We start from the raw sequence: 24,951 nt of genomic DNA, 5'->3' as shown, positions 1-24,951 counted from the left end.
CAACACTAATTTAGCTAGAGCAATTTAGCTATAGCTTAAGAAATACATGTATATACATGAAGCATCTGATCCGATCTTCTCGACTAAAAGGTAAAGTGGCTCAAAGTTTGCTGCCATCTTTCAATGTTTATAGCATCTTAAGCTATTTTGAAAGCTTCATGTCATTGAAGGTAAATACCACAGCGCTACAACATTTTACAGTTTAGCCTAGAATTAGAATAAGATCACTATTTTTAAAAACAAAATAAAATACCAGCTAGTGTAGTGCAAAATGGAAAACGTTTTCCATTTCGCACTGCACTGGCTGGTATTTTATTTAATTTATTTATTTTAGTTTGAACATAATTAACTCTTCAAATATCTGGGGGCATTCTACGGAGGTTGAAATGTCTTCACACCACAGTTTAACAACCGACCGGTTGATCTAGTCGTGCGCTCCCTCCAGAGCCATGTAGAGAAGACCATAAACATCCAAAGTATATGATCTCCAGAGCCTGTCTACTCCCAGTCTCCCAAATTCCATCTCTCTTCTTCTCTGCTTCTCCGCGTCTTCGTCTCAATCCCTGTTTCGAAATAAAAGTCCTTTCACATTTTACGTGCTATACATAACAATACGCCTTTCAAGCTGACAGTCAATTTTAATGGTCTTGATGGTTTTATTGGAAATCTGTTGTTCACGGGAGAAAATATGTGTTCAAAGTTTAAAAGGGTGCTATTAAACAACAGTATTTGAATTTAAATACACTTCCTTTGTGTTGATTCTACATTAATTCGGTGATTTTTACATTTAAATGTCCATTATTACAAGCTTTAGTCTTAAGAATAAAAAAGCGAGTAATCACAGATTACACCTTACTCTGTACATTAGTTTAAATTGTTAGATGTTATATTTTGTGAAAGTGACTATTGCCAAGTGAACTGTTACTGCATTGCTGCCATTCAGGAAGCCCAAAAGAGTTGTGAGCAGGATTGAATCCACAATGAGCTAGCCAGCTTTGCAGGGATACCGTTAGCTAAAAACTGAAGCAGTAGCAGTAACGTTAGTAACGTAAGCGAAAGGGCCAGATATCGTGAGGCCGTATATCTCTTCTGTAGAAATCGCAGTGATCCCAGTTGTGGATAGAAAGCCAACTCTAGGTAACGTGGCAAAATATATACACCTCTCGATTTCAGTTCTCACATACAAATCTATGTGACAGATCTGCAGCCTCATTGAGCAACTTTCCATTTCGAATTCTCGTAGTAGCCCAAGTTTCATCGGATCCAGACCTAGCTAGTAATGCAGGTAAGATGCAATACTTTGACGTTGTCAGGCGAGCATTGGCGCTGACATCACCGTTACACTTAAGATTTTTTTGCACACATTTTTGTCTGCTACCGTTAACAGTAATGATTTCGTTCAGACAATTAAACAGCAATGTATTTGTATATGGAGATCTCGAGACTGCAATTTAGTCGTTTGCAAATATCATTAGCCTGGTCTCGGCTATGCAGCTAGTACGGCCGCTGAGAGAGATATAGCTAGTTCACGTAGCTTTCCTACAACCTTGCTACGTAAGCTATGCTTACAACAAGTGGCAGCTAACGTTAGCTAGACTAGGTAGCTAATTGATTGCTTGGATTTATCTGCGCAAGAAATCTCATATCTTCAATGGCTAAATCAGTGGCTCATGGTCAACAAAATGACGGTTCATTAATGTCAGTAAATTAATTTGGCATCAGTAGTTTTGTTTTCGAATTACTGATGGAGTGTAGGCTGCAAATTTTCGCTTTCCTGCTAAATGAATTAAGAAGATGTTTTGCTATGAAGAGGTAACCAAATTCAGAGGATTGTTAGGGGAAAGATTATTAGCTCATTATTGTCCACCAGTGGCTTGTAAGAAGTTGCAGAAATGCCTTCTGCAAAGAAACTAGAAAATTGTCTAAATACAGATATGCTATATCAGTTCAGTTTTCACTGATTCACTTCAGTATCTCCACTGTGATGGGGTTAGACTTTGATGGGGTTTTCTTTGTATAGTGTCAGTGTCCTTATAGCCAGCATGTCACCCTCCCCCACACTGTATTTGGAGTATGTATTGGTTACAGTGGTCAAGTGATGTCTGGAGAGCTGTGTTCTTAAAATGGCAAATCCCATGCCAACACTTAACGAGACCTGGTCTCTATTGTGTTTAATAACTCATTGTTGTTTAAATCTGAGGTCAATAGTTTTTGTTGTGAGAAAATTGAAATGCTTCCAGACCTATATTAATGACATGTCTGAAAGATGACAATTTAGTGGGCCCAGGCATGGCTGAAGGGCTGAAACAGATAATGAAAGTGCACACTGGTTACTTAAAATGCTGTCAGAGTTACATAATTGTTATGAGTCCTATAACTGTCACAGCTTTAAGTTTAGCTGTGACAGAACCATCTGGTTTAAACAAAAATCACAAGCTTGTGGATCGCCAATTCTAAAGAGCCAAGTTGCACTGTTGACAGCCAAAAAGTTCAATGAAATGATGCAGGAGGTCAGATTCAAAGCCATACTCATTTTCATCCCTGGTATGGTATGACAGTCACCTGAATTTCAATTACTGTTACGGTCATATGATTATTATTGATAGCATTAGGGCCTAGATCCAGTTCGCTGTGAGATTGTTTGTAAATTGAGAAGTCTTTCGAAGTCTACATCATCCACGTTCAGCTTCAGACAAATTGTTGTGTAGTGTAGGTAAACTGGCAAAGGCAACTGGCCTTGGCACGCACTAGTTTGCTCGGATTTGGCCCGCAAGTGGAAATACGGCCTCCATGTTTTTCTTGCCAATAGATAAAGGCTATTAGGATGGATATCACTCCAGTGGCCCTGAGTAGGGAAGCTTTGTTGTGGTAGGTTGTGTCACTGTATTCAGTTACCTCTCGTAGGGATGGTTTAAGGGGAGCCTCCGCATACTGTAACCCAATCTGGTTTCACAGAGTCTCAGGGTTGTCATCTACCTGATAGGTATTTGGTGGTGTTGGTCTTGGTCAGGTGTACATTTTAAGGAAGGTGTGAATCAGAATTGTTTGATTCTAGAATTTGTCTCTTAGATTGTGTTTTGACATTATGGGGTTAAGACTATTTGGGATTATAGTTTCTATAATGGTGCAGATCATTTACAGATAATGTTATGTTGTGTCTGTGATTGAGGAGAGACTAGCAAAGATTTGTCTTATCCTATAGCTTTAAATCCCCACAACACCTCTTGTACAACTAAAATGGTATACAGCTGCACCTCTCCATACATTACTCTTCGACATTCTCAAACAGCCCTGGGCCACTCACATTTGCCCTGCTGTGAGATCAGCTGCCACTTCCCATCAGTGGCTGGGGGAAACAGAAATAGACAGCTGCATGATTCAAGAATCAGTGAAGTTTAGTTTGTTTCTGCCTTGTATCAGATCACACTGACATAGTGATAAAATCTGCTACGCCCAGCTTGTAGTTTGGAGGCGGAATTTGGCTTCACGTGGCAAAGTTCCGTGGCTCATCCGTAACCCCTTGGAATGTTATGACCTCAACCTTGGAATCTATTCTTTTGCTGAACTTGTGCCATTTGAACCACACCAACAACACAGATCACCAGCAACCTCCTTCGTACTGAAAAACAGATGACCCTAGACCAAGCTAGAATATCACGCTCGGGGGACATGAAATGAGGCTTCACTGCGTCTTTGTTTTGCATTGATACTTGGATGCTTCAGGCTCAGGCCTTCACCCTGCTGCCACATTATGAACACTTAGCAATGGTAGAATTTATGGATGAAGTGGAAAACCAGCCTGGTTCAAAGTACACAAGAGAGCAACAAGAGAGCAACTGCTGTGGCAATAAAAAAGCATCACTGTTTGCTTTAATAAGTTGTTAAGTGCATCAGGGTTCTCTGTCTTTAGAGGGATGCCCATTACAAGTATAAACAGCATTGTAAATGGAAAGTGTCCTCAATGATGAATTAACTTTTTTACGTGCATGTTTGTCTGATGTCCTTAATGCCTCAACAGAGTAATCCAACGGTGACCTCACAAAGCAATCAGAAGGAGGACCCAAGCGCACTATAAGGGGAGCGGAGGAAGGTGGCAGCCATGTTGGAGGAGGACATGGAGGTGGCCATCAAGGTGGTGGTGGTGGGCAACGGGGCCGTGGGGAAGTCCAGCATGATCCAGCGCTACTGCAAGGGCATCTTCACCAAGGACTACAAGAAGACCATCGGAGTAGACTTCCTGGAGCGCCAGATTGTGTAAGGAGGGGATTTTCCCATTGTTTTCCACGATGACAAATCTTTATATGTTTGTTCTCTTCCTTCTTTCTCTCTCCCAGTTTTCCACCACTGTAAACTTGTGCACTTTTGTGGGGGGCAGTTTTATGGTTACACTCATTACATTCATTTGTCTTACACAGAATAAATGAGACACTGAGACAAGGTTATAGTTTATTGTGATGTCCAAGCACACAAGGGAGTTTTTCATAAAATGGACGTTATGTAACTGTTGAAACAGAGGAAAATGTGTCAGTGATGTGTTAAATACACCACATGATTGATGCACCTGTTCATCAACACTGGACACATATAAAGCTAATTATTACTAGTGTTATAATTATCATTTTGGTTTATGATTGTAATGTAACTTGCCATCTTCTAGATCAAAGAAGGTCTAGCTGTAGAGACAGTAGATTAACAAAAGGTAAGGCCTGTGCAGAAGAAAGAAAATGCTAATGTAATTGCACCTTCTCTTTTCCATGGGGAAACCCTTTCTGCATAGGCTATAGTGCACATTATTCTCTTTGGCCACCTTGTGACAACACTGGTTTCATTAGCATTTAAAATAGAACACAAATGTCGCTGCATTTCACCTTCGTCTTAACTGTGGAAAACTCTACCTATAAAAACATGTCATAAGAGCTGAAAATAATTAAGTTGAAAATAAAGTTAGCGTACAGTGCAATTTGGGAAACAGATGGTATGTCAATTCAGAGACTAGGGTGGGATTTAGGAACATTTAAATAAATTCCCTGTCCTGACATTTACCAAAAAAACATGAATTTGAAGGCCAGCACACTTAAGACTTCTTTGGCTGCGCCTTTCCAGAAATATATTGTGCAATCGTGATATAGCACCATCTCAGTTTGATGTTTGATCTTGTAGTCACACATTTCAGGATTCCTTCGAGAAAAACAGAAATGTTTTGTGTACTTGGGAGGCACATCCAACTTCTCTTGCCGTGCCGGAATGGAAAGGCAGCTTGAAATTTGTACAAGGCTGCTGCCCCATTTGAATTCTGTTTGTAAGACCTTCCAAGCAAGCATTCACCTCTTATTATATAGCTCAAGGTCACAAGCAACAGGCAGCAGCAACAGGAAGAAGACATTTTCACTTCAGAAACACTAGACCAGGATTGTCAAAATTGAAATACAACATAGAACAACGAGTAAGATGAGCGAGATATCCCTGTATTTTCATTAAAATGCTATTAAATTGAATTTGATTTTAAAGGCACCTTCCCCCTGTTGTACACCCACACTCAGTCCTACTGAGTCGAAAAGAACAATCCTGACTTGCAAGTACAGAGAGAAGTGTGTGTGTGTGGTGAAGTGTTGAAATAATTTTCTATGCACACCTAGCCATGGATTATCTCTTGCATAATGAATCTCAGATTGCTACTTTCCCTATTTTTTCTTCTTCTCTGTTGTCACCGTGATTTTTTTAAATGAGATTCCTGATCTCATCCTCACACTGGCAGACAGATGGTTCTTTGCTCTGTGAAGCTCCCACCCCAGAGCTCTGCCGAGTTATTTGGAAAATGTGCTCCCAGTCCCTTCCTGCGGCTTGCGCGGAGGTTGAGGTCGTCGGAGTGAGGCACTTGTATGCCAAACAGATGTGAGAGGAATGCTGTCCAGAGGCGGCGGTTACGTTTGTTGGTGAAAGCTTTCTCAGGAGATTTACTGTCGCTTAGAGCCGGAACTGGTGGAGAATCCCGAAAAAAAAAAAAATCCTGGTTGAGGAAACATGAAAAATGTGTTGACATCATCTGATGAAACACTTGCTCACACAATAAGAACAGTGACCCTGTTTTTTACTTTATCCGCTCGTTAAGCAGACTGACCACTCCAAAACAACGTTAATGTTTTCCCACATCTATCTTACCTTTCAGGCATTTATACACCCCTCAGATGTAAATCCCTCCCATCAGTACATTTAAACAGGCAGCTCTCAGCTCAGCTTTTTTTAAGCAGATTTCCTTAAAAAGTGAGGACATATTGCAGTATAAATTATAATATATTACAATATAAATAGTTAGGATGATGAGGAAGTGTGAATAAAAAGGGCAACATCCTGAGTGTGTGCCCGGCATGACCCCAGCCGCTGTACCTAGAGCTGTAAATGTTGTTTATTATAGAGGTGGTTCTGGAACACATTAAAGTAGCTCAACCGTCCCTTACGACAGCTGGGAGAGTTAATTCCATAGTGCTTTTAACAATCCAGCCTAGAAGTAGCAGGTTCGCTCAGAAGAACAAGAGTGCCTTGGTTCAGGACCTACGTTGTTTCGACTGCAGAAGTCTTACACGTCTGCTTGCTCATTTTTCCCCTCTCCCAGAGTCAACGATGAGGACGTGCGACTGATGTTGTGGGACACAGCCGGACAGGAGGAGTTTGACGCCATCACAAAGGCCTACTACAGAGGTGAGACTCTTCAGATGCTGGCACACAGTTGATAGTTTAATTAGTCAAGTTTGCCAGACAGGACCCTATTTGGTTGGTGAGAACTTGGCCTAAGAGCTTAGTCTGTCCTGGAAAGAGTTGTGCGAGAAATAACAGAGATGGAGGTTTGACAGCTGTTGTTAGGTCTTTATTTTTCACATTGCTGGTTGGTTGTACAGTATGTGTTGTTTGAAAGTAGATCATTAATTAAAAATAATGAATGGGGCACTTTCCATAAAAACCTGTGGGAGACCTGTGGGCTAGTCTCTACCTTGCTATGGTTGTGTTTGTTTATTTCCTACTTTAATTTTTTTGGAATGGAAATCTGCACAGAAAATGAAAACAAAAATAAAAAACATCTATATTTGTATCAATATAGATATAATAATCATAAATATGTCATGACCTATTGATTATTTGAGCTCCTAATCTGTTGCCCCTAATCCGAAGGCTGGTAGGTGGACAGGGGACATGTGGCTGGTGTCACAGGTGTGTGTGTGCTTTTCAGGGGCACAGGCGTGCGTGCTGGTCTTCTCCACCACGGACAGAGAGTCCTTTGAGGCCATCAGCAGCTGGAGAGAGAAGGTTGAGATTGAGGTGGGAGACATCCCTACTGTCCTGGTGCAGAACAAAATTGACCTCTTGGACGACACGGTGATAAAGAAGTAAGAAACTGTTTTCCTCCATGAACCATAAACCTGGTCTAGAGCAAACACCTGGCCAGATGTTTAGCCCACATGCTGGAGACGAGGATGGTGAAGAATAAATAAAATGCCTTTCTGTGGTACACTTAGATTCTTGGCCTTTTGAGGGGTGGTTTAAACACTACAGCTGTCTACTTGGCTGTCGGCCTGGTAGTTGATGAGGCTCTATTGTTACGTATTATCTTATCTGTTTAATTTGTCTTGTACCTGCAGTGAGGAGGCAGAGGGACTTGCCAAGAAGCTCAAGTTGAGATTTTACCGGGCCTCTGTGAAGGAGGACCTCAATGTCAATGAAGGTGACTGACGGGACTTTTGTTGATTATTGATTAATGTGTATGTGTATATGTATGTATTGGAGTGTGTGTGTGTTCATGTTGAATGGCACATGTGCATGAGGTGTGATAGAAGTGTACATGCAGTACAACAAGCCTTTTCTGAATCTGCCCGACTTTTCTTGTAGTTTTCAAATACCTGGCTGAAAAATATCTCCAGAGACTCAAGCAACAGACTGCTGAGGAGCCTGAGATTCACTCCACAAGCAATAAAATTGGTAAGGTTCCTCTTATTCAAGTGTCAGACACCTTTTATGAAAGAAGGAGAAAATAGTAACTTCTATTTCTTATGCATTATTAAAGTACTTAATCTAATGGTTATTAATAATGGTTATTTTTGGATAGCATTGTTGGAAAACATAGTTTGAATATCGGTACCTGGATAACCCAGTTAATTGCCCTGATATTTTTATTGCAGGCGTTTTCAACACGACAAGCGGTGGACAATTAAGCCAGAACTCCAGCAGCCTGAACGGACGTGAGGTCATCAACCTGCGACCGAACAAGCAGAGGACCAAGAAAAGTAAAAACCCTTTTGGTGGCTGCAGGCTGATTTAACAGGATTCCATCATTTAATAACAAAAAATCCCGTCTTGGCTGCTAGGTCAGAGAGATGGAAGTCTTAACTGAGTGTGGTTTATCTGTAGAGACTAGTGTATTTCCTGACCTGACCAGCTATAAAGAATGCAATGAAAGTGGAGACATACATCTCACTTTACAAAACCGGAAGTGGTGAGGGCCTTCACATAGATCAAAAATAACTGGGGGGGTAATCACTTTCCATTTGAACGTATTTAATCTAGTTCAGATAGCATTGACTGTAGTCTGCTTCCTAGCATTGCTGCTAACCTACTGCACGTATCTCACAATGTTCCACCTCTTTTGATCTTTGTGGATGAGCAGCAAGAGAGTCTGGTCTTCAAACTTTTGTCTTGGTAACAGGTTGGGATTCTGTCTCCACCTGGTGTTTGCAGTTGGTACTGCATTTCAGAAAATAAGCAGGGCCTGTCCGTGATGGTACTTAATGAAGTGCACAGTTCTGATAGGAAGTAATCCTAATTGCGCTTTACTTATGGTGTAGACCAGGGTATCATTCTTATACATCAGTGGGACATAACTACATGTATGTAAATTCTGCTGTTTTTCTTTAATTTAGTTTTCTTTTCTTTTTTTAAAAACAAATGACCTATGTGCATTTGACTGCTCATCTGTGCAATATGTTTGTACTGGTAGGTATACTAGGCTAATGGCCATAAACTTTGAGCAGGACGTTAGCATACGACTGTGCCTTATTCAAATACTAGAGATCCAAAGGTCTTTTAGAGTTTAGCATTTCCCTAGAAGAGTAGTCGATTCTGCATGCTGTGTTATCAGCGTCATTAACTCGGGGACCAATGACTGATCGGGTCCTCTAGATTGAATCCAGTCTATCCAAAAAGACTCCTGAAAGAAACTGATCCATTTGACTGAGTCACTGGAGAGGAGGTCTCCAAACGAGAAGGAGAAACGGAAAGGGATCAGTCTCCTGCTAAATTCTTCCTCTAAGTGTATTGCTGTTAGCCCACTCAGACACTCCAACTCCATAGTATTTTGTTTGCTTTTACTAAAAATGTAAATGTTTGATAGTCATATATGGTACATATCATGGACGAGAGCCACCTGATGAGGAGTCATCAGGTCACTTTGCTCCAAAAGGTATTTTTATATGAATGTTGTTGGTGTTGCAGAAATATCGGCAGACCATGAATGGCCTGACACTTCGGCGGGAAATTTAGTGCCAAATAGTTTTGAAACGATTCTAACTGTTTAATAAATTGTATATATTTTAAATAATTACAATATAAATGACAGGCAAATCCATAATTATATAGAAATAGAAAAAAAATTGGAAGGTGAAGGGAAGTGTGCATTGAGTAGGGCTTAAATGACCACCTGAGGTGTGAGGACCTGTTGCACAATGTAACTTCAGGACGGAAAGCATGTCAAGTCCACAAAAGTTTGACCTCCGGCAGAGTAACGTCTGATAAAGAATTGAGCCGATACAAAACTGAGAGGCATTGGTGCTAGTGTTTACTTCTGAGGTCACCCGAAAGCAACACTAAAAAAAAACCTTGCCGTCCTCACTACGCTCAAACAGGAAATTACAAAGTACAATCACTTTTCATGTCCAGAAATATTGTGGATTGTTCTGTTACCCAAACGGTTTACATGTATCCTGTATTTGGAAATTATTTTGACAAGTTGATTGTTCAAAGAGTAAAACAAATGTTTAAATTCCTGACACTTTTTTAAAGACCTATTAGTGTATATTAATGTATGTTACTTAAGATGTGTTGGAGATGAAATCATGCCTATCCATACCATTATTTGTGTTTTAGTCTCTTACATTTTAAGGTCAGTGGAGATTCTCTCAATTATACTTACAACACTACAGCTCATGTTGTCAAAGTGGGTTGTTGTTTTTATAGTTGTACACTGTTACAATTTGTCATGTTTTTCTTAACACTAATTGTGACCCATAGCAAATAACTAGAAATGTACAACTATGGATCGCATTTGTTCATTTTTACGATGAATTGCCTTGAATGCAATTATCTGATTAGAATAAAAGCACATGTACAAAATCATGAATCATGAATTGAGGATTTCCGATTATGGAGTGATTTTATGAATTGTTTAGGTCATGAAGCATTTCTGCATTAAATATCAGATCACTACGAGCACAGAGAGAATGCAGTTTCATCATGTGCCTGTTGTATAATTCCTCGTAAACCCTAGTCTGGGTTTTACTTGTTTTAGTTCATGTATGTTTGACATAACTGTTTATTTTAACATGAATGACCTAATTGTCTTAAACCATTGCATGCCTGCCGTACATCTTATGCCTACAACACATTTCTTATGTAATGTATGTTTACATCTTATAATTGAAGTGTGGCTGTGTAATTTCAGTTTTTTTAAGCACTTTTTGTTTTGTTTTCTTTTTCTTTTTTGCCCCATTTCAGTTCCTAGTGAAATTTTTCATCATGTGCTATTTCATTAACTTCATAATTGAGACCATGTCGAGATTAATTGAACAATAAAAGACATAATGGAAAACATCTACATATTTGTTTCCAGTGTTTTCTGCCTCTTTGTTTAAAATAAGGAACAATTCTGTTCCCTGATTGCTTTGGAAGCCCTTTGAGCATATCTAGTATCCTAAATGAATACAAGTTAAATCATTAAGTGCACATTTATAATAGTGACATGCCATATACATACTCATCATTTCAACTAAGCATTCTGCGTATTCTGCCAACTGGAATGGCATCCTTGATCACAACTGTGTTGAATACGCTGTAAATGGCCTCAAAAAGGGCAGTAAATTCATTTACAGCTGTAATTTCTTGGGATTTCTTTTTCTTTTATTCTAAACCCAATTTCATGTTTAACATTGTTGGCGCAGCTTTGTTAGGGGGTGCACGTTACTTTCTCAAGGCATGCCCATAGAACGTAATGTCCATTCTCTTGTGATTGCATCATTCGTTTGAGAGAGGACAGAAGGATTTTATCATATGAAAGTAGACTCCCACTGAGCTCAACCCACCGAGTCCTCCCTAATGCCTAAGGAGTTATGAAGCTCATGATTAATATGAAAGCCTCCCTTTCTCATGACTTTCAAGTTCATGGCTCAGTTTGACCAGCATATCAGTTCAACCCATCAATCTGCGTGCCACATAAATAAATTATTACATGCAGGCCTGGACTGGGACAAAACATTGGTCCTGGCATTTCTGGCCCACACGGCCCACTACAATCGGTCACCACCCACCAATGCACCATCCTTGTTTGCCCTTAAGTACGGTCCCCAAACTACTACAAAGCTAATCAGGTGGCCGTGAAATAGACTGTCTAAACTGTCTCCAGTAGAAGTAATTGTAAAAGAAAAATCTCTGCTAGAGAGATTATTTAATAAAAATGTATGTAGGTGAGAGCTCAATGGAGCTCAATACCCCACATATAGTACTGACAGTAATCCACACCATACTGTATATATTTTAATATTTACCACCATACCTGGCTGGAAATAAACAAAATGCAACTTTGTTGCCTGTTGTTGGAAATGTTGACTATAAGCAGGCATACATTTTAGCACAGTAGAGGCGTGTTGTATTATACAGCCTTTTCGCGCATCTTTATCAAGGGAATCCTTACACTAATAAGTTCCACCTTTGCTACACGGCAACATGTGTTAAGGCGAATACGTTTTCTCTTTTGAAAAAAAAAAAAAACATTTGATCTATTTTAAAGCATTGTGCATAACTGAAAAGTGTTAAAACAGAGGCAGCTAGCGGTTAGAATAGTCTCCAAAGCAGGTTCGGACATATTTTCATTAGTTTGGCCTGTTTGACTGCGCCACTTCGTGCCTCCGTGAGAAAAGTCTACACATCCATTTTCATTCCTGCACCCAGCCTCTAATTGAACCAGTCCTGGTCACAGTTTGAGGATGGAGTAACCTATAAACAGACCAGTGATATTTTGACTGCGTCCGTTGCGTACTAAGTCTAGTGGAATGTTTTTACAATTCTTCGTAACCATAATCTTATTTATAGAGGGCCTGACAATTACAACTAGATTCTATGACAGTGAAGTAAACGAGAGGCATTGGCATTATGATTAAAAAAACTTGAAATCTTTATTAATCATAATTATGATGCTTATTGTACATCTATTTGCCATTCGACTTTGATTTTTCTGACTCCACCTTCTGATTATCCATGATTTTGATGTTTCGTTCGGCATTGTCCACGTTTCTGATGAGAGTTTCCAGCCGCCTCTTTATCTTCTTTTGGTCCTCCAAAGCGCAGCTAATCACAATCATCTGGAATTTCTGATCGATAGGCACGGGCGGCGCCTCTGTCACGCAAGCTGCGTGCAGAGCCATCAGCCTCTTCCTTGCGTCCTCCATGTCGTCGAGCACCTTGGCGGCGATGACATCGATGAGCGCCATAGCTTTTTGTAGAGCGTCCTCCTGCTCAGGGTTGCGAATTGTATCCACAGAAACGTTGACCGTCAGTGTCCTTCCCATGAGACGGTCGGCTGTCAGCGTAAGCTCCTCTCTTTCACCTATGGCAAAATGTTAAACACAGTGAAAGGTCACTTGGAGAGCCCTTGCACAAGATCACCCACGTGGAGTTCATTGACAGCTGTCACACAGTCATCTTTTACATGTGGCTGATTCGGCACGGCCTGGTTTGAGTAAAGGCCCATTTTCTCATTTCTCATCAGGGAGGTAACACAAACATTTTATAAGCCTACCACCCAAACCTACCGTCACAGATGCTGCGCATTTCTTGGCTGTTCTGTAGGGACTGAATCATCTCCAACAAGCACTCCCTTTCTTGCTCCATTGCGGTGGCTGTGTCTCTCAATGCCTCCACCCTAAAAAAATATGAATCAGAAGAAACTGTTAGCCTCTTAAAGTCTGGTAGAGAGCGTGTTTGAAATGTGAGTTTATGTTACGCTAATCTCTAAGAACGAATGAAGGGAACGCAGTGTATTGCATATGGGCATTTGTTGGCCTTCGCAATAGCCTACCTTATAATATCCGATGGAAGTGGAATACATACAAATCTATTGGTCAACACTGCCAATATACAGATGAATTCAGCTATAGATACATAATGCACAGCCTGGACCACGGCACCAAAACTCAGGCTGTCAAAGTCAGATTGCTTTATAAAACTGCGTTGTTGTTCAATACATGAAGGTGTAGGCCTAACTAATTCATAGGCTACGCCAGTAAAATGTGGTTGCCAACATTTATGCAACTCGTGCGGCAAGTTTGCAATTGCATTGCAATTATTCACGTGAGGAAAAATGCCGTTCACTCGTTATTACACTCTTCGGACATATTCAAAAGTGAACTATAAACTCTGAATTAAAACTGTCATGCTTGTTGATTTAACTATACCTCGTCTCAAGTTGGTCCAAATTGTCTAGAAGTCGCGAAGAACGATCGGCCATTGACATAGATCTACTGAACATATTTCCTTTTGCGGCTTCGTTCATTTTCGCCTGGATCTTAGCGTGAGCCATACCGAATAAACAATAAAGTTGCTGCTGAAAGGAGTCACAACTATTAAGGACAGCCGGGGGAGCAAATATTCCCTAGAGCACGTTCTAGCGGTTTCCTTGACGGACGGCGACCACAGTAAACATTTCCAAACATGGGTGGAAGCTTCCTCCGTTGTCCAGCAGACTACTCGAGTAAAGACTTCAGGGAGTGATTGGGGGAGGGTGTGATTTCATCAACGGCACAGCCTAGTGAGTGATCTCATTGCATGAACAATTCACAGAGGACCACATGTAAAGCATTCCTGTTTTATTCAAAATAACTTACATACAACCAAACATAACCCATACACATACCTGTGTGTATGTTTCAGACAACAACAAATATAAAGAACAACAAAAAATAAATCATGTGGGGTCCTCGCAATATTAGAACTCTTCCAGACTTCTTCTTAAAGCTTCCTCCATTTCTGTGGAATAAAAGCCATAAATACATACATTGGACACAGATACATAAATTGTGTATGTAAGAAACCAGTGCAATTAATGAATGGGCTTGTACTCATCGTATGGTGTATTATAGCTTTTACACTAGAGCTCTAATTATTTACACACACTTGTGTGATTGTGTATGTATGCCCTCCAGAACCTGAGATGACACGCCAAATTAGGTAATACTACAGTTTATACTAGGAGGACTCCAGTTTAAAATAAGTCATTTGTGGAACATTTGTATTTGAATCTAAAACACTTCTTAGTCAAGGGTGGTGCACTGCGAGTCTTGGTCAAATAAAAGCAAGCCCATTAAAAAAATGAAACTGGGGTGGGATACCATGCCGGGAAAACTGTTAGGTTTTCCAAGGTTGATCCTTCTCATATTGTCTAAATCTAATTTCTCACCATGATTCTAAAATTCCTTTGTGCACAAATACAAATGTGAAGATTACTTCCTTATATCAAGGCCTGGCCAGATCAAAGTCCATACATCTCACCAGGTCAATACACACAGACTACCCCCCTAGAATGGAGTTGTGGCAAAAAAGGCCTTGACACCACACCAACCTCTGAAGACGCAGTGAACGCACCCTAAAGTGATCTATTTAAACATACCTACATGAGGTCAGACTGTCGCGTGCACGTCTGTCAGAAAAAGATGCCAATATCAGCCACACAGCAGGGACTAACAAAAATGATCAAATAATATGTGGGGTGGACACCAACCATTATCAAAGACTGTGGGCTTCTTTGATTCCTCCTCACTTAAGGCCAGGGCACGTTTCAGGTCCTCATCGGACTCATCTGTAAAGACAGGGACAGGCTTCAAAATACCCCCTACAAAAGACATGGTATATGGTGGGGGTAAAAAATCAATGTCAGGTACACACCCTCTTCCGATTTCTTGTCTTCTTTTACAGACGACACCATTGACATGACCTGCTTCACGTCTTCACATTCTTCCACTAGAACAAAGGTCAAACAAACATTACTTATGTGTTCATACATATTCATATGTATGTGCAAAATGACTAAGTTCCTACTGGACTGCATTTAAGGTGAGGTAATATAATCATATAATCATAATAATATAACCAACCATCCACGAACACAAACACAAACCGCACTTCATCCCTCTCTAGAACTACACACCAGGCTGTCATTATTTACCATGGCTTTTGTACATGCTTTAGTGATCAACAAAGCCCTTACTGTGGATGTCAGTTGTTGAAAGACACTTGCCATGCTTTTCTGGGCAGATCTCCTCAGCATGCAGTATCTTGGTGCTGGTTGAGGCCTCGGCCCTCTGGTCACAGCTGCGGGAGCTCACACAGGGCTCCAGGGGGCAGTGTTGAGAGTGGTAGTGGCTGTGGAAGGCAGGTACAGCTTCATGTTTCTCCGAGCATGCCCCGCACACTACCATAAAGGCCTTCGCCTGCTTCAGCACGCCATGCTTCGTGTGCACGTGTGTCTTGATCTGCGCGTAGGACAGCACCTGCTCGTCACACAGGCTGCAGGAGTAACTGCACTCCTGGGCGTTTGCTAGCTGCTTCATGCACTTTGTGTAAGTGGCTTTCGCCTGGTCTTTGGGCAAGTCAGCGCTCATGCAGGGACATAGCCGGTCGAGGTCAGGGTTCGCGTCCGTCTCGGTGGTGACCAGCTGATCTGAGGCCTGCTGACTTGCGGTGGATGTGCTGGGCTGGGCTGCCTCCAGACAGTAGTAGTCCTTGCTGTGGATGCTGTTGTAGTGCTGGAGGAAATCGTGCTCGGTGTCGTAAAGCATGCTGTCGCAGAGGCCGCAGAAGAAGCGCGTGGTGGCCTCCTGGCCCTCGTGCTCCATGTGGCAGTGGCGGCGCAGCGTGGCCTCCTTGAAGAACTTCTGGGGGCAGTGGGCGCAGGCGAACTTCTGGAAGCTGTGAGCCGTCAGGTCCCCGCAATGCTCGGCCGCCGCTGCCTCAGAGTCGAACAGGTCCTCGCACATCCGGCACAACCACTTCTGCTTTTTGGGAGACGCTTGCCTTGGTCCCGGTCCTGTCCCCGGTCCCCCTGTGCTGGTGGACGCTTTAGCCGACGGGTCTGCACTGGGTGCACTGGCCGTCACTTCCTCCTCCTTCTCCTGGTAAAAAGTGTGACCCTGGTGTGTGGTGCCGACGTGAGCCATGATGTCCTCCATGCGAGGCATGTCGACCCGGCACTTCCGGCAGTGCAGCAGGAAGTTGGAGAGGTGGGCGCCGCCGTGGAAGCGACTCATGTGCAGTCGTGTAATGGACGACTCCCCCATCAACTTGCCACACACGCCGCACTTGTGAAAGATCTGGTTGGCTGCCAGCAGGTGTTTGCTCGCTAGCGCCTCAGCAGGGAAGCGCAGGCTGCACTCGCAGTACCACACCGTAGTCATGCCACAACCAGATTTGCCATTGTCATGAATGGTACCCGGCCTCTTCCTCTTGGCGGGGGAGCCAATAGAGAACTGGCTGCCTCTCAGCCGGGGAGAGTCTGTTTGCCCCAAGGCTCGTTTGGAGGGTCCTGGTGATGATGTTGCAGCTGGTGCCCTGTTGGATATCTGTCTCTCCTGGAAATCGCTGTAATGCAGGATGGCCTTCTCCATGCTGCCAGTCAGCTCCACCGTGTGTTGAGTCTGCTGCTTATGCTCCTCAATCTGATCTTGGTTGTGGAAGATCGTGGGGCAGATGGTGCAGCGGCCTTGCATGATAAGCAGCTGCATCACCTCGGCTACATTCTGTTCTGCTACCGCTACAGCTGTCGCATTTCTGCAATTCACACTAGAAAACCCAGAGAAAGGCAGAGCACAGAGACAACAGAGAGACAGAGAGACAACCACACAACCTCAGTTAACACCTTTGTAACAGAATTTGAATTCATTTCTGAGACAGAAAATGTGTTGCCTTAAAACAATGACAGGTAAATGACAGTTGACAGCTTTATTCAATGTGTATACACGTGGTATGTACAAATAGGTATGAGTGTGTGTGTGTGTGTGTGTGTGTGTGTGTGTGTGTGTGTGTGTGTTTTGTGTATGGATAGGGGTGGGGTGGGCCACTTACTTGAAATGTGCACGGGCCTCCATGTGTGAAGGCAGACGTTTTTGGCAACCTGAGCATCGGACACTGAAACCCACCTCTTTGCACAGGGCTATGAGGCGGTTCTTGGCGTAGCGGGGGACAGGTATTGGTGTGGCTACACTTTTTGAAGCTGCACTCCAAGGAACAGTACCAAAAAAGACTAGGTTAATCAAGATCAATGTATCTAGGTAGATCTGAACTGAATCTCTGACTGCTTTTCTCTTTCAGTTCAACTACACCAGCAGTCTTACAGTAGCTTACTCTTACAAAGGCTATGGGGTAAAGTAATATGAGCAAAGGGTCCTCTGGAGATGGTAAACCATGTGCGCTCACCAAAGCCTTTAATGCACTCCGAGAAGTGGTCTTTCTCCGCCATATGCTGAAGGCACTCATCCCTGATGTTGAAGAGGAGGCAGCAAGATGGACAAGCAAAGCACACAATTTGCTGACAGGTCTGAGAGCTTCCATGACTCCCGGGATTAGAAGAGGTCATCTGTAGAAATCAGAGCAAACACACACACACAAACAAACATACAAACAATCACTAAATAATTCAATGCATTCTGACTCACTAATTCAACTCACAAAACAAATGTAATGTTTTTCTTTCAACACCACCTAATTCCTACAGACTGTTAGAAGGATAGAAGGTATCGAATCGGCGGAGAGTTTAAGTACCTAATCGCATCTTCTCAGTAATAAATCTATACAAATTACTGTGCATTAACTTATATCTAATCAAATAGCTTGTTAAATGTCATGATAAAATAGTAAAACCTACTAAACATATGTGGATGGACACACATACCTTAGACAGCTGATGCGCCCTCCACGAATCTTTGGTGTCAAAATGCCAACCACAGGCAACACAAGCATACAGAACTGAGGGGTGCCCCTTTAGCGAGATGTTGGGGTCACACGGAGAGTGGTCAAACCTGGACAAAAACGCAGAAGATAACATCATTCAACTAACTAGTCAAAACTCACCCATGTTTCTGTGTTATGGTAAAACAATCAGTACCGAGTAACACATCTTAAAGCTCCAACCTTATGAGGTGTCCCTCCAGAAGAGCTTTGTTCTCGTACACACGGCCACAGTTGACTACGGGGCAGGTCTGAGGACTGGACTTGAACATTGCAGCTGAGGCTGCAGACTGTCTTCTCCAGCCGGTACCACTGTTAATAACTCCAGGCTTTACTCCTGCACCAAACGTCAAGGCAAATAAACTGATTCATATCCAGCACCACTTAAGCACTTTTCTGCCTCAGTGTTATTTCATTTCTACTCTTTAATATCCAAGTTATAGTTTATAATCTCCAGTGAGGCACATCCATCTCAGCCCTTGAGCAGAATACTTTTCAAAGGACTCCTGTTGTGTCTCAGCTGCTTGTCACTGTACAGTACCTTGCCATGCTCACTGCGGACCATGGGAGTATTCCAAGTAGGCTTGTGGTTCAGTGACAAACCTGGGTAAATAAACCACGGAGTAAATGGTAAAGCTCCTAAAAGAAGAGCCCTGTGGCTTTGTCTTGCAAGGTGAATGAAGACATGGGGCTCTTATATTAGGAAGCTTATCACTTAGTCCGAGTTCATTTACCCAGGTTTGTCACTAAACCACATCCTTGAAATAACCCTAAACCGCCAAGGGGGGGTAACACTTAAGATCCACCCTTCCTCTACTCTCAAATAGATGTATTTGCTGGCATTGTAAGTGTCAATATATTTAATATTTACTGATTTACCACAAAAAAATGCGGGCATGTTTATGTTAATGGATAGAATAAATTGAAATTGTTCAATTTACCACATGTCTTTGCTACATTCCTTAGCTGCTCAACAAACTGTAAACACACAAATTAAGTTAAGATGTAGTCTGCATTCAGATGAAAGGTTGTTGATATTTGAGCTCAACAGCCAATCAAAGACTGTCCTGGGGCAAAGTGCTGATTGGCTGGTATTGTTTATGGCCTGGTCTGAGCAGCTATGTTTGTTTCCCAATTACAGAATCAGTGCTGTGTACCAGTTTTTTTTTGTTTATATGTTTTTTTTTAGTACATACACACAGCACAGACAGCTAGAAGACCATGAGGAGCAATTCCCTGAATTCTACAAAAACGTGTATTATACAAGTCCTACATTTAGGAAAGTAAGCAGCTGATCAGATATTACCTGGCATCTTTAACCACATATCCACACAACGCTTGGCATCGTAAGTCTCTCCATTATTGTGACTGACTGCCAGTTCTTGTCTGCCATGGGCCTGCTGTGAGATCACCTTTCTCTGTTTGTGAGAAACACACAATAATCAATAAACATTAGTGTAATGATGCATTTGGTTGCAACTCCTATGCTGCCTAGTAAAAACACACTTTAAGAAAGGAATAACCTTGAAGGCCTTGCACTTGTCAGCTCTCTCTTGTTTTTCTGCAGCAACTTGCCGGGCAAGTCTGTCCAAAGTCGAAGTGACCTGAGCTTTGTGCTTGTCAACCTCATCCTCCGTCTTTGAAATGAAAAGGAGACGAGAAATCCAAATGAACAAGGGGCAGAGCGGCGATGGATTCAGTCATGACATAAAATTCCAATATATACCAATATATACACAGCTCAAACACTCACAGGTCAAATTAAAATACTCACAGTCTCGGGAGGTGTTTTGTTATCATCACCATCATCATCACTGGATAGGTCAATGAAGTCCACCACTGGCCTGAGAGGACCCTCCTAGATTTTAAACAGGTCGTGCATCATTGGTGGTTTGTTTTGGCTGCCTTAGGTCAAGTATACACAGGTTTGGATTGCGAGCTAGACTAGCAGAAAAGGCTTCTTCATTATTATGAAAACAGAAAATCACTTACGGATACAAACTCCACATCCTCGTCATCAACATCTACCACATCCGAAGACATGTGTTTCAACCTGCCATGTGAAAAAACAGATAAAGTTAACTTTACTCAGTTACGCAAGATTGACCAGTGGACAGTGGACTCACTAGAGAGGTTACACAAATAACATACTGAAAATAACAGAACCAGAGAAAGAACTCATCTGGAATAGGTCTTCTAAAAGAGTCGCCACTACACTGGCACGTGATTTGTATTACTATTTACCATTTGTAAATTCCATGTTAATATACTATGACAGGTCCTCACCGCACAAACATAAACGATTACGTACAATACGTTTGGACTGCTAACTTGAAGAAATTTGGTAGCTTCCTGCTAGCTAGTTATCCTAGCACTCCAAGCCTGCTATTCAACTGGATAGGACCAAGTAGCCTAGTAACTGTTTTAAGATATATATATACTGTCAAATTAATAAAATAATAGCACAATGACCACACGGTGACCACACAGAACAAAAGACAGAAAAACACACTTGCAAATTGCAACATATACTTGCAGTTACGTTGGTCAAATCCCTTCTTCTCGTCCTTCCTTCTTCTGTCGAGTGTTTTGGTTTTCTACCAAATATTTAGAGCGTTACTGCCACCCTCCGAAAGAATGTGTTCCTACAAGACCAAATGCGGAGATCATTGATCTATGAATAGCTCCAGAAAATTTCAGCAACTCAGTTAATGTACTGTTTGATACAAATTTTAATATGACTTGTATTGTCTTTCTGCCCATCAGCGCTGTGTGGTCATTTCCAACCCACATAAAATGAGGAGAGGTGGGAAATGCTACAAATGAGATTTACATTAAATATGTCTAGGCCTACAGTGGCTATAATACAACCCCAAATCAGAAAAAGTTGGGATGGTATGGAAAATGAAAAAAAAAAGAAAGCAGTGATTTAAAAATTATAATTCATTGCAGACAGTATTAACACAAGATATTTCATGTTTTGTCTGGTCAACTTCATTTGATTTGTAAATATACATCCATTCCTGCCATTCAGGCCTGCAACATTCCAATTTAGGGGTAATAATGAGGTGGAATAATGAAATAATGATTTGAAACTAGTGATGTCAACAGGTCATTGTAATCATAATTTGGTACAAAAGCAGCATCCAGAAAAGGCCTGGATCGCAGTTTGCCAACAAATGCGTGAGCAATTTATTTAAATGTTTAAAAACAATGGGCCTCATTCTCGAACGCAGTTGAGAAGAATTTAAGAAGGAATTTCTTCTGAACGAAGCCCAATGTTTCTCAAAGAAAGATAGGAAGGGATTTGGACATTTCACCCTCCACGGTGCATAACATAAAGACCATTAAGGTCTTTTTTGGAAGAAATGGACGCCGTGTGCAAACTGTTACCAGCAACAAGTCCAAAAGCCAGGGTCTGTCATGGTATGGGGGTGTCATTGCCCTTGGCAAAGGTAACTTACACTTCTGTGATGCCACCATTAATGCCGAAAAGTACATAGAGATTTTGGAGCAACATATGCTGCCTTCAAGACGACATCCTTTCCTTAAGACTTGTTTGCAGGAAGAATGGGACAAAGTTACACCTACATCATTTGGTGTTTTCAGTCCCTAAACATCTTTAGTGTTGTGAAAAGGAATGGCAACATTACAAAGTGGTAAATGCTTTATCGTCCCAACTTTTTTTTAAATATGTTGCAAGAATCGAATTTAAATTAAGTGTTTATTTTGAAAGAAAACATCAGATTCATGAGGTAAAACATCAAATAATGTGCTGTTGTTTTCAATCTAATACAGGTCAAAGAGAATATACAAATCACTATTTTCAGTTTTAATTTTAGTTTAACATACCGTCCCAACTTTTTCTGATTTGGGGTTGTAATATTGCCAGGGTCAACGATATTGTATTACAATCCGTTTCAAATGTAGGATAATACTAATACCCACCAAATATGCCTGTGTGGGCCCCATATTTTGTATAAAGTGTAGGTGAACACAGCCCACACACATCCCAAACAGGCATACTATGGGCCTGCCTATAGTGGCCCATTGTGAGCAACCTGCACTGTTTTCACATGGACCCAGTATGTCTTAACACACTGAGCCCGTAATGGATAAAAGCGTCAGCTAAATCGTTAAAGGTCAATGTGAGAAAGTGAAATTTTCTTCCCCTTCTCACTGTCTCATGAGGAGTTTGGCCCTGGTGTGGGGTGGACTTCCCCGCCACAATGGTTTGATCCGGGCTCCCCCACCATAGTGGCTGGACCCGGGAGGCCAAATTGCTTCAATTGAACTCAGCTGGCGGCCCCTATTTAAAGGGCGCCTCATGTTCATGGAGGGAGTTTTACCTCATGAATCTGATGTTTTCTTTCAAAATAAACACTTAATTTAAATTCGATTCTTGCAACATATTTAAAAAAAAGTTGGGACGGTAAAGCATTTACCACTTTGTAATGTTGCCATTCCTTTTCACAACACTAAAGATGTTTAGGGACTGAAAACACCAAATGATTTAGGTGTAACTTTGTCCCATTCTTCCTGCAAACAAGTCTTAAGGAAAGGATGTCGTCTTGAAGGCAGCATATGTTGCTCCAAAATCTCTATGTACTGGAGATGGCCATGAGAGAACTTTGCAGAGAGCTTTTGAACAGAAAGCATTTGAACAGAAAGCATTGAGAAGGCATTTGTGAGCAACCCTTACCTGTTGTGAGGTGGAGCGGGAAGCTGTGTCTAGCTGTGTGGACACCTTGTGCCTGATTATGTGTGCTCTGCTAAACTGTGCTAATTAATAATTGTGCTCAGGTAGAATCTGTGACTATAGTTAACATATGCGTAGTGAATTGTGCCTAGTGTGAGTCTGCGTAGTGAATTTGTGTCTCATTTAAGTCTGCGTAGTGAATGGTACCTAATTTAGCTTGGCATAGTGAATTGTGCCTAGTTTAAGTCTACGTAGTGAATTGTGCCTAATTAAGTCTGCGTTGTTAATTGTGCATAGCTGGATTCTGCTAAGTGAATTGTGCCTAGTTAAATGAAGCACTGTGAGTGCATTTTGTCTCTGATTGATGTTTGTTTATTTTGTGTGCAATGGTTTGGGGTTGATGTACAGAATTCCCCCGGTTAATAAAAGAGAAATATATTTTTATAAGAAAGCCACCATCTCCTGCACCCTTCTTCCCAACTACACCACCAAGTCCAGTCGCGACCTCTCCCAAAACAACGTGGGGTGACCGCCCGGTCCCTCAGTCAAGAAAAAAAATTACAGAAGCGAGGCAAGACTAAACATTCTGGATGCTCCTCTCTATTGTGACACTATACTTGGAAGGCAATAAATCATGACTGGTCATGGAGGCTAAGTGTTCTGATTTAAGTTTCCAATGTCTTAAGTAAGTTAGGCTGTGCTTTATTTTAGGTAAGCCATTTTCTACCACTGACATGGTACCAAGATAATTAAAACTTTTCTAATGGAGTGCTTAGTCCTGGTTTCACTCTAAGAGACAAATTAGTGTTCATTTAAATCCCTATTAACATACGTTATTAGCTTTTGTATGTATTTGCCCAACATGTCAATCATGGCGAGCTTGGAGAAGAAAGAGATACGTTTAATATGTAAAATGGACTGTTCCTTTAGGCAATAGAAAGAAGTAGTATTGTAAGGTAACAAGGTTGATGAAATAACATTTAAAAAAAGTAATCTTTCATCTTGCTGTCCTCGCCACGAGGTAGTGCTGCACAATTAATCCAAACCCAATTAAATAACCGCAAAAAGCTTCGATTGAATTAAACAACATGTTCGTGTGTGAACGTGACAACCTCTGCTTGCAGTCTGCTCATTGTCTAGGCCGATAATGAAGAGATTACCTATCAGTCTCTATTTAGGCAGCCAAGCGTGTGTATGGTCACATGACTATCCGGTGTAATAAAGGGCTTCCGTAAAACGACCTTTTTCGCGGCTCATATTTAACTCGGGGTCAGCAAGGGAAGTCAGGGTTGATAAAGTATGATTGCCTAAATTGCTGATACTAGGATGGTGATTAACCTGTCGGTTGACTTGGTGATAACTGGAGTAACTGGAATAAATGGGGCAACGCAGACCCAGTTAATGAACAATGGCTCGCGGACTCCTTTTTTTCAGCGGAGGAATGCACTTGAACAATTCGTGCGTATAAAGAGTTTAAATAAACCTTAACACTATGGAGGCCAAAAAGGCCGGGGAGGCTTGTGCATTGTTTTCAGAGTTAATTCGTAATTACAGTGCATGAAATGCCCTGTATTGTTATTACAGTGCATTCAATGCCCTGTATTGTTATTCCTAGGCGTCTTATTACAGTGCATGAAATCCCATTGCCACTCCTGCTCACTCTTCTTTCCTTTCTTCTTATGCCCTTCACTCTGTCCATCAATTCCTACTCTTTTTTCAAATTTTTATGTCAGCTTTTTCTGACTTACTTTCAACCAACATGACTACCCTAGCAACCACATCAATTACCCTAGCAACAACCTTGCAACCACTTCTACTTTTCCTTTGGTACTGATACTGGTATTTCCTTCAGGATTTTTTTTTTAATTCTTAACTTTTGCATTGCATGCACTGGTATTTCCTTCAGGAAATGCATATTCTAGTTTGAAACCGTTTTGTTGTCATAGCATACGCTATGCTGCTTATTTTGTATTATGTAAAGACAATAGCTCAAATTGAGCCGT

The 24,951-nt window shown here is 41.5% G+C and overlaps 3 protein-coding genes across 14 annotated transcripts; 1 reads left to right on the top strand and 2 right to left on the bottom strand.

Annotated features, from left to right (window-relative positions):
• The first annotated feature begins 30 nt into the window (after window positions 1-30).
• On the top strand, window positions 31-8,438 carry rab23 (RAB23, member RAS oncogene family). Of its 4 annotated transcripts, XM_031578694.2 has the most exons (8): window positions 945-1,137; window positions 1,244-1,285; window positions 4,019-4,254; window positions 6,611-6,696; window positions 7,223-7,379; window positions 7,632-7,714; window positions 7,879-7,968; window positions 8,169-8,438. In XM_031578694.2, exons 3-8 carry the CDS (start codon window positions 4,100-4,102, stop codon window positions 8,306-8,308), a joined length of 711 nt encoding a protein of 236 aa, XP_031434554.1. In that variant the 5' UTR covers window positions 945-1,137; window positions 1,244-1,285; window positions 4,019-4,099; the 3' UTR covers window positions 8,309-8,438. The 4 variants fall into 4 exon arrangements, with proteins under 4 accessions (XP_031434556.1, XP_031434555.1, XP_031434554.1 ...); XM_031578696.2 differs by lacking the exons at window positions 945-1,137; window positions 1,244-1,285 and adding an exon at window positions 31-90; XM_031578695.2 differs by lacking the exon at window positions 1,244-1,285 and having other exon boundaries at window positions 944-1,137.
• A 3,965-nt stretch (window positions 8,439-12,403) lies between these two features.
• On the bottom strand, window positions 12,404-14,015 carry bag2 (BCL2 associated athanogene 2). Its single transcript, XM_012816983.3, has 3 exons — window positions 13,707-14,015; window positions 13,065-13,174; window positions 12,404-12,859 (listed from the first exon to the last, which is right to left on the bottom strand). Exons 1-3 carry the CDS (start codon window positions 13,829-13,831, stop codon window positions 12,462-12,464), a joined length of 633 nt encoding a protein of 210 aa, XP_012672437.1. The 5' UTR covers window positions 13,832-14,015; the 3' UTR covers window positions 12,404-12,461.
• Window positions 14,016-14,102: 87 nt separating this feature from the next.
• Window positions 14,103-20,874, bottom strand: znf451 (zinc finger protein 451). 9 transcript variants are annotated; one of them, XM_012817086.2, is made up of 14 exons: window positions 20,536-20,561; window positions 20,242-20,302; window positions 20,024-20,107; window positions 19,773-19,886; window positions 19,556-19,667; window positions 18,433-18,586; window positions 18,194-18,320; window positions 17,719-17,878; window positions 17,368-17,515; window positions 15,515-17,085; window positions 15,193-15,267; window positions 15,029-15,106; window positions 14,918-14,947; window positions 14,103-14,277 (listed from the first exon to the last, which is right to left on the bottom strand). In XM_012817086.2, the coding sequence occupies exons 1-13, from the start codon at window positions 20,544-20,546 to the stop codon at window positions 14,928-14,930; spliced, it is 2,715 nt and encodes a 904-aa protein (XP_012672540.2). In that variant the 5' UTR covers window positions 20,547-20,561; the 3' UTR covers window positions 14,103-14,277; window positions 14,918-14,927. The 9 variants fall into 9 exon arrangements, with proteins under 9 accessions (XP_012672540.2, XP_012672539.2, XP_031434995.1 ...); XM_031579139.1 differs by having other exon boundaries at window positions 14,220-14,277; window positions 14,922-14,947; XM_012817085.2 differs by lacking the exons at window positions 14,918-14,947; window positions 20,536-20,561 and adding an exon at window positions 20,786-20,874.
• Window positions 20,875-24,951: the final 4,077 nt, after the last annotated feature.

Source organism: Clupea harengus, chromosome 13 (assembly GCF_900700415.2).
Source record: "Clupea harengus chromosome 13, Ch_v2.0.2, whole genome shotgun sequence".
In the NCBI taxonomy this organism is placed as follows: domain Eukaryota; kingdom Metazoa; phylum Chordata; class Actinopteri; order Clupeiformes; family Clupeidae; genus Clupea; species Clupea harengus.
The sequence above is the reverse complement of the archived record's forward strand: the minus strand, read 5'-3'. Positions and strand labels throughout refer to the sequence as shown.

What these genes read in the sequence shown, in the direction of transcription:
- rab23 (XM_031578696.2), top strand. Translation starts at nt 4,100, where the DNA reads ATGTTGGAGGAGGACATGGAGGTGGCCATCAAGGTGGTGGTGGTGGGC. An exon ending in CACAAAGGCCTACTACAGAG is followed by an intron (nt 6,697 to 7,222) that starts GTGAGACTCTTC and finishes TGTGCTTTTCAG; the next exon opens with GGGCACAGGCGTGCGTGCTG. An exon ending in CTCCACAAGCAATAAAATTG is followed by an intron (nt 7,969 to 8,168) that starts GTAAGGTTCCTC and finishes TTTTTATTGCAG; the next exon opens with GCGTTTTCAACACGACAAGC.
- bag2 (XM_012816983.3), bottom strand. Translation starts at nt 13,831, where the DNA reads ATGGCTCACGCTAAGATCCAGGCGAAAATGAACGAAGCCGCAAAAGGA. An exon ending in TTGGACCAACTTGAGACGAG is followed by an intron (nt 13,175 to 13,706) that starts GTATAGTTAAAT and finishes ATATTTTTTTAG; the next exon opens with GGTGGAGGCATTGAGAGACA. An exon ending in AATGCGCAGCATCTGTGACG is followed by an intron (nt 12,860 to 13,064) that starts GTAGGTTTGGGT and finishes ATTTTGCCATAG; the next exon opens with GTGAAAGAGAGGAGCTTACG.
- znf451 (XM_031579133.1), bottom strand. An exon ending in CTGGAGGGACACCTCATAAG is followed by an intron (nt 18,321 to 18,432) that starts GTTGGAGCTTTA and finishes GTTTTTGTCCAG; the next exon opens with GTTTGACCACTCTCCGTGTG. An exon ending in GGAGTGCATTAAAGGCTTTG is followed by an intron (nt 17,516 to 17,718) that starts GTGAGCGCACAT and finishes CTTGGAGTGCAG; the next exon opens with CTTCAAAAAGTGTAGCCACA.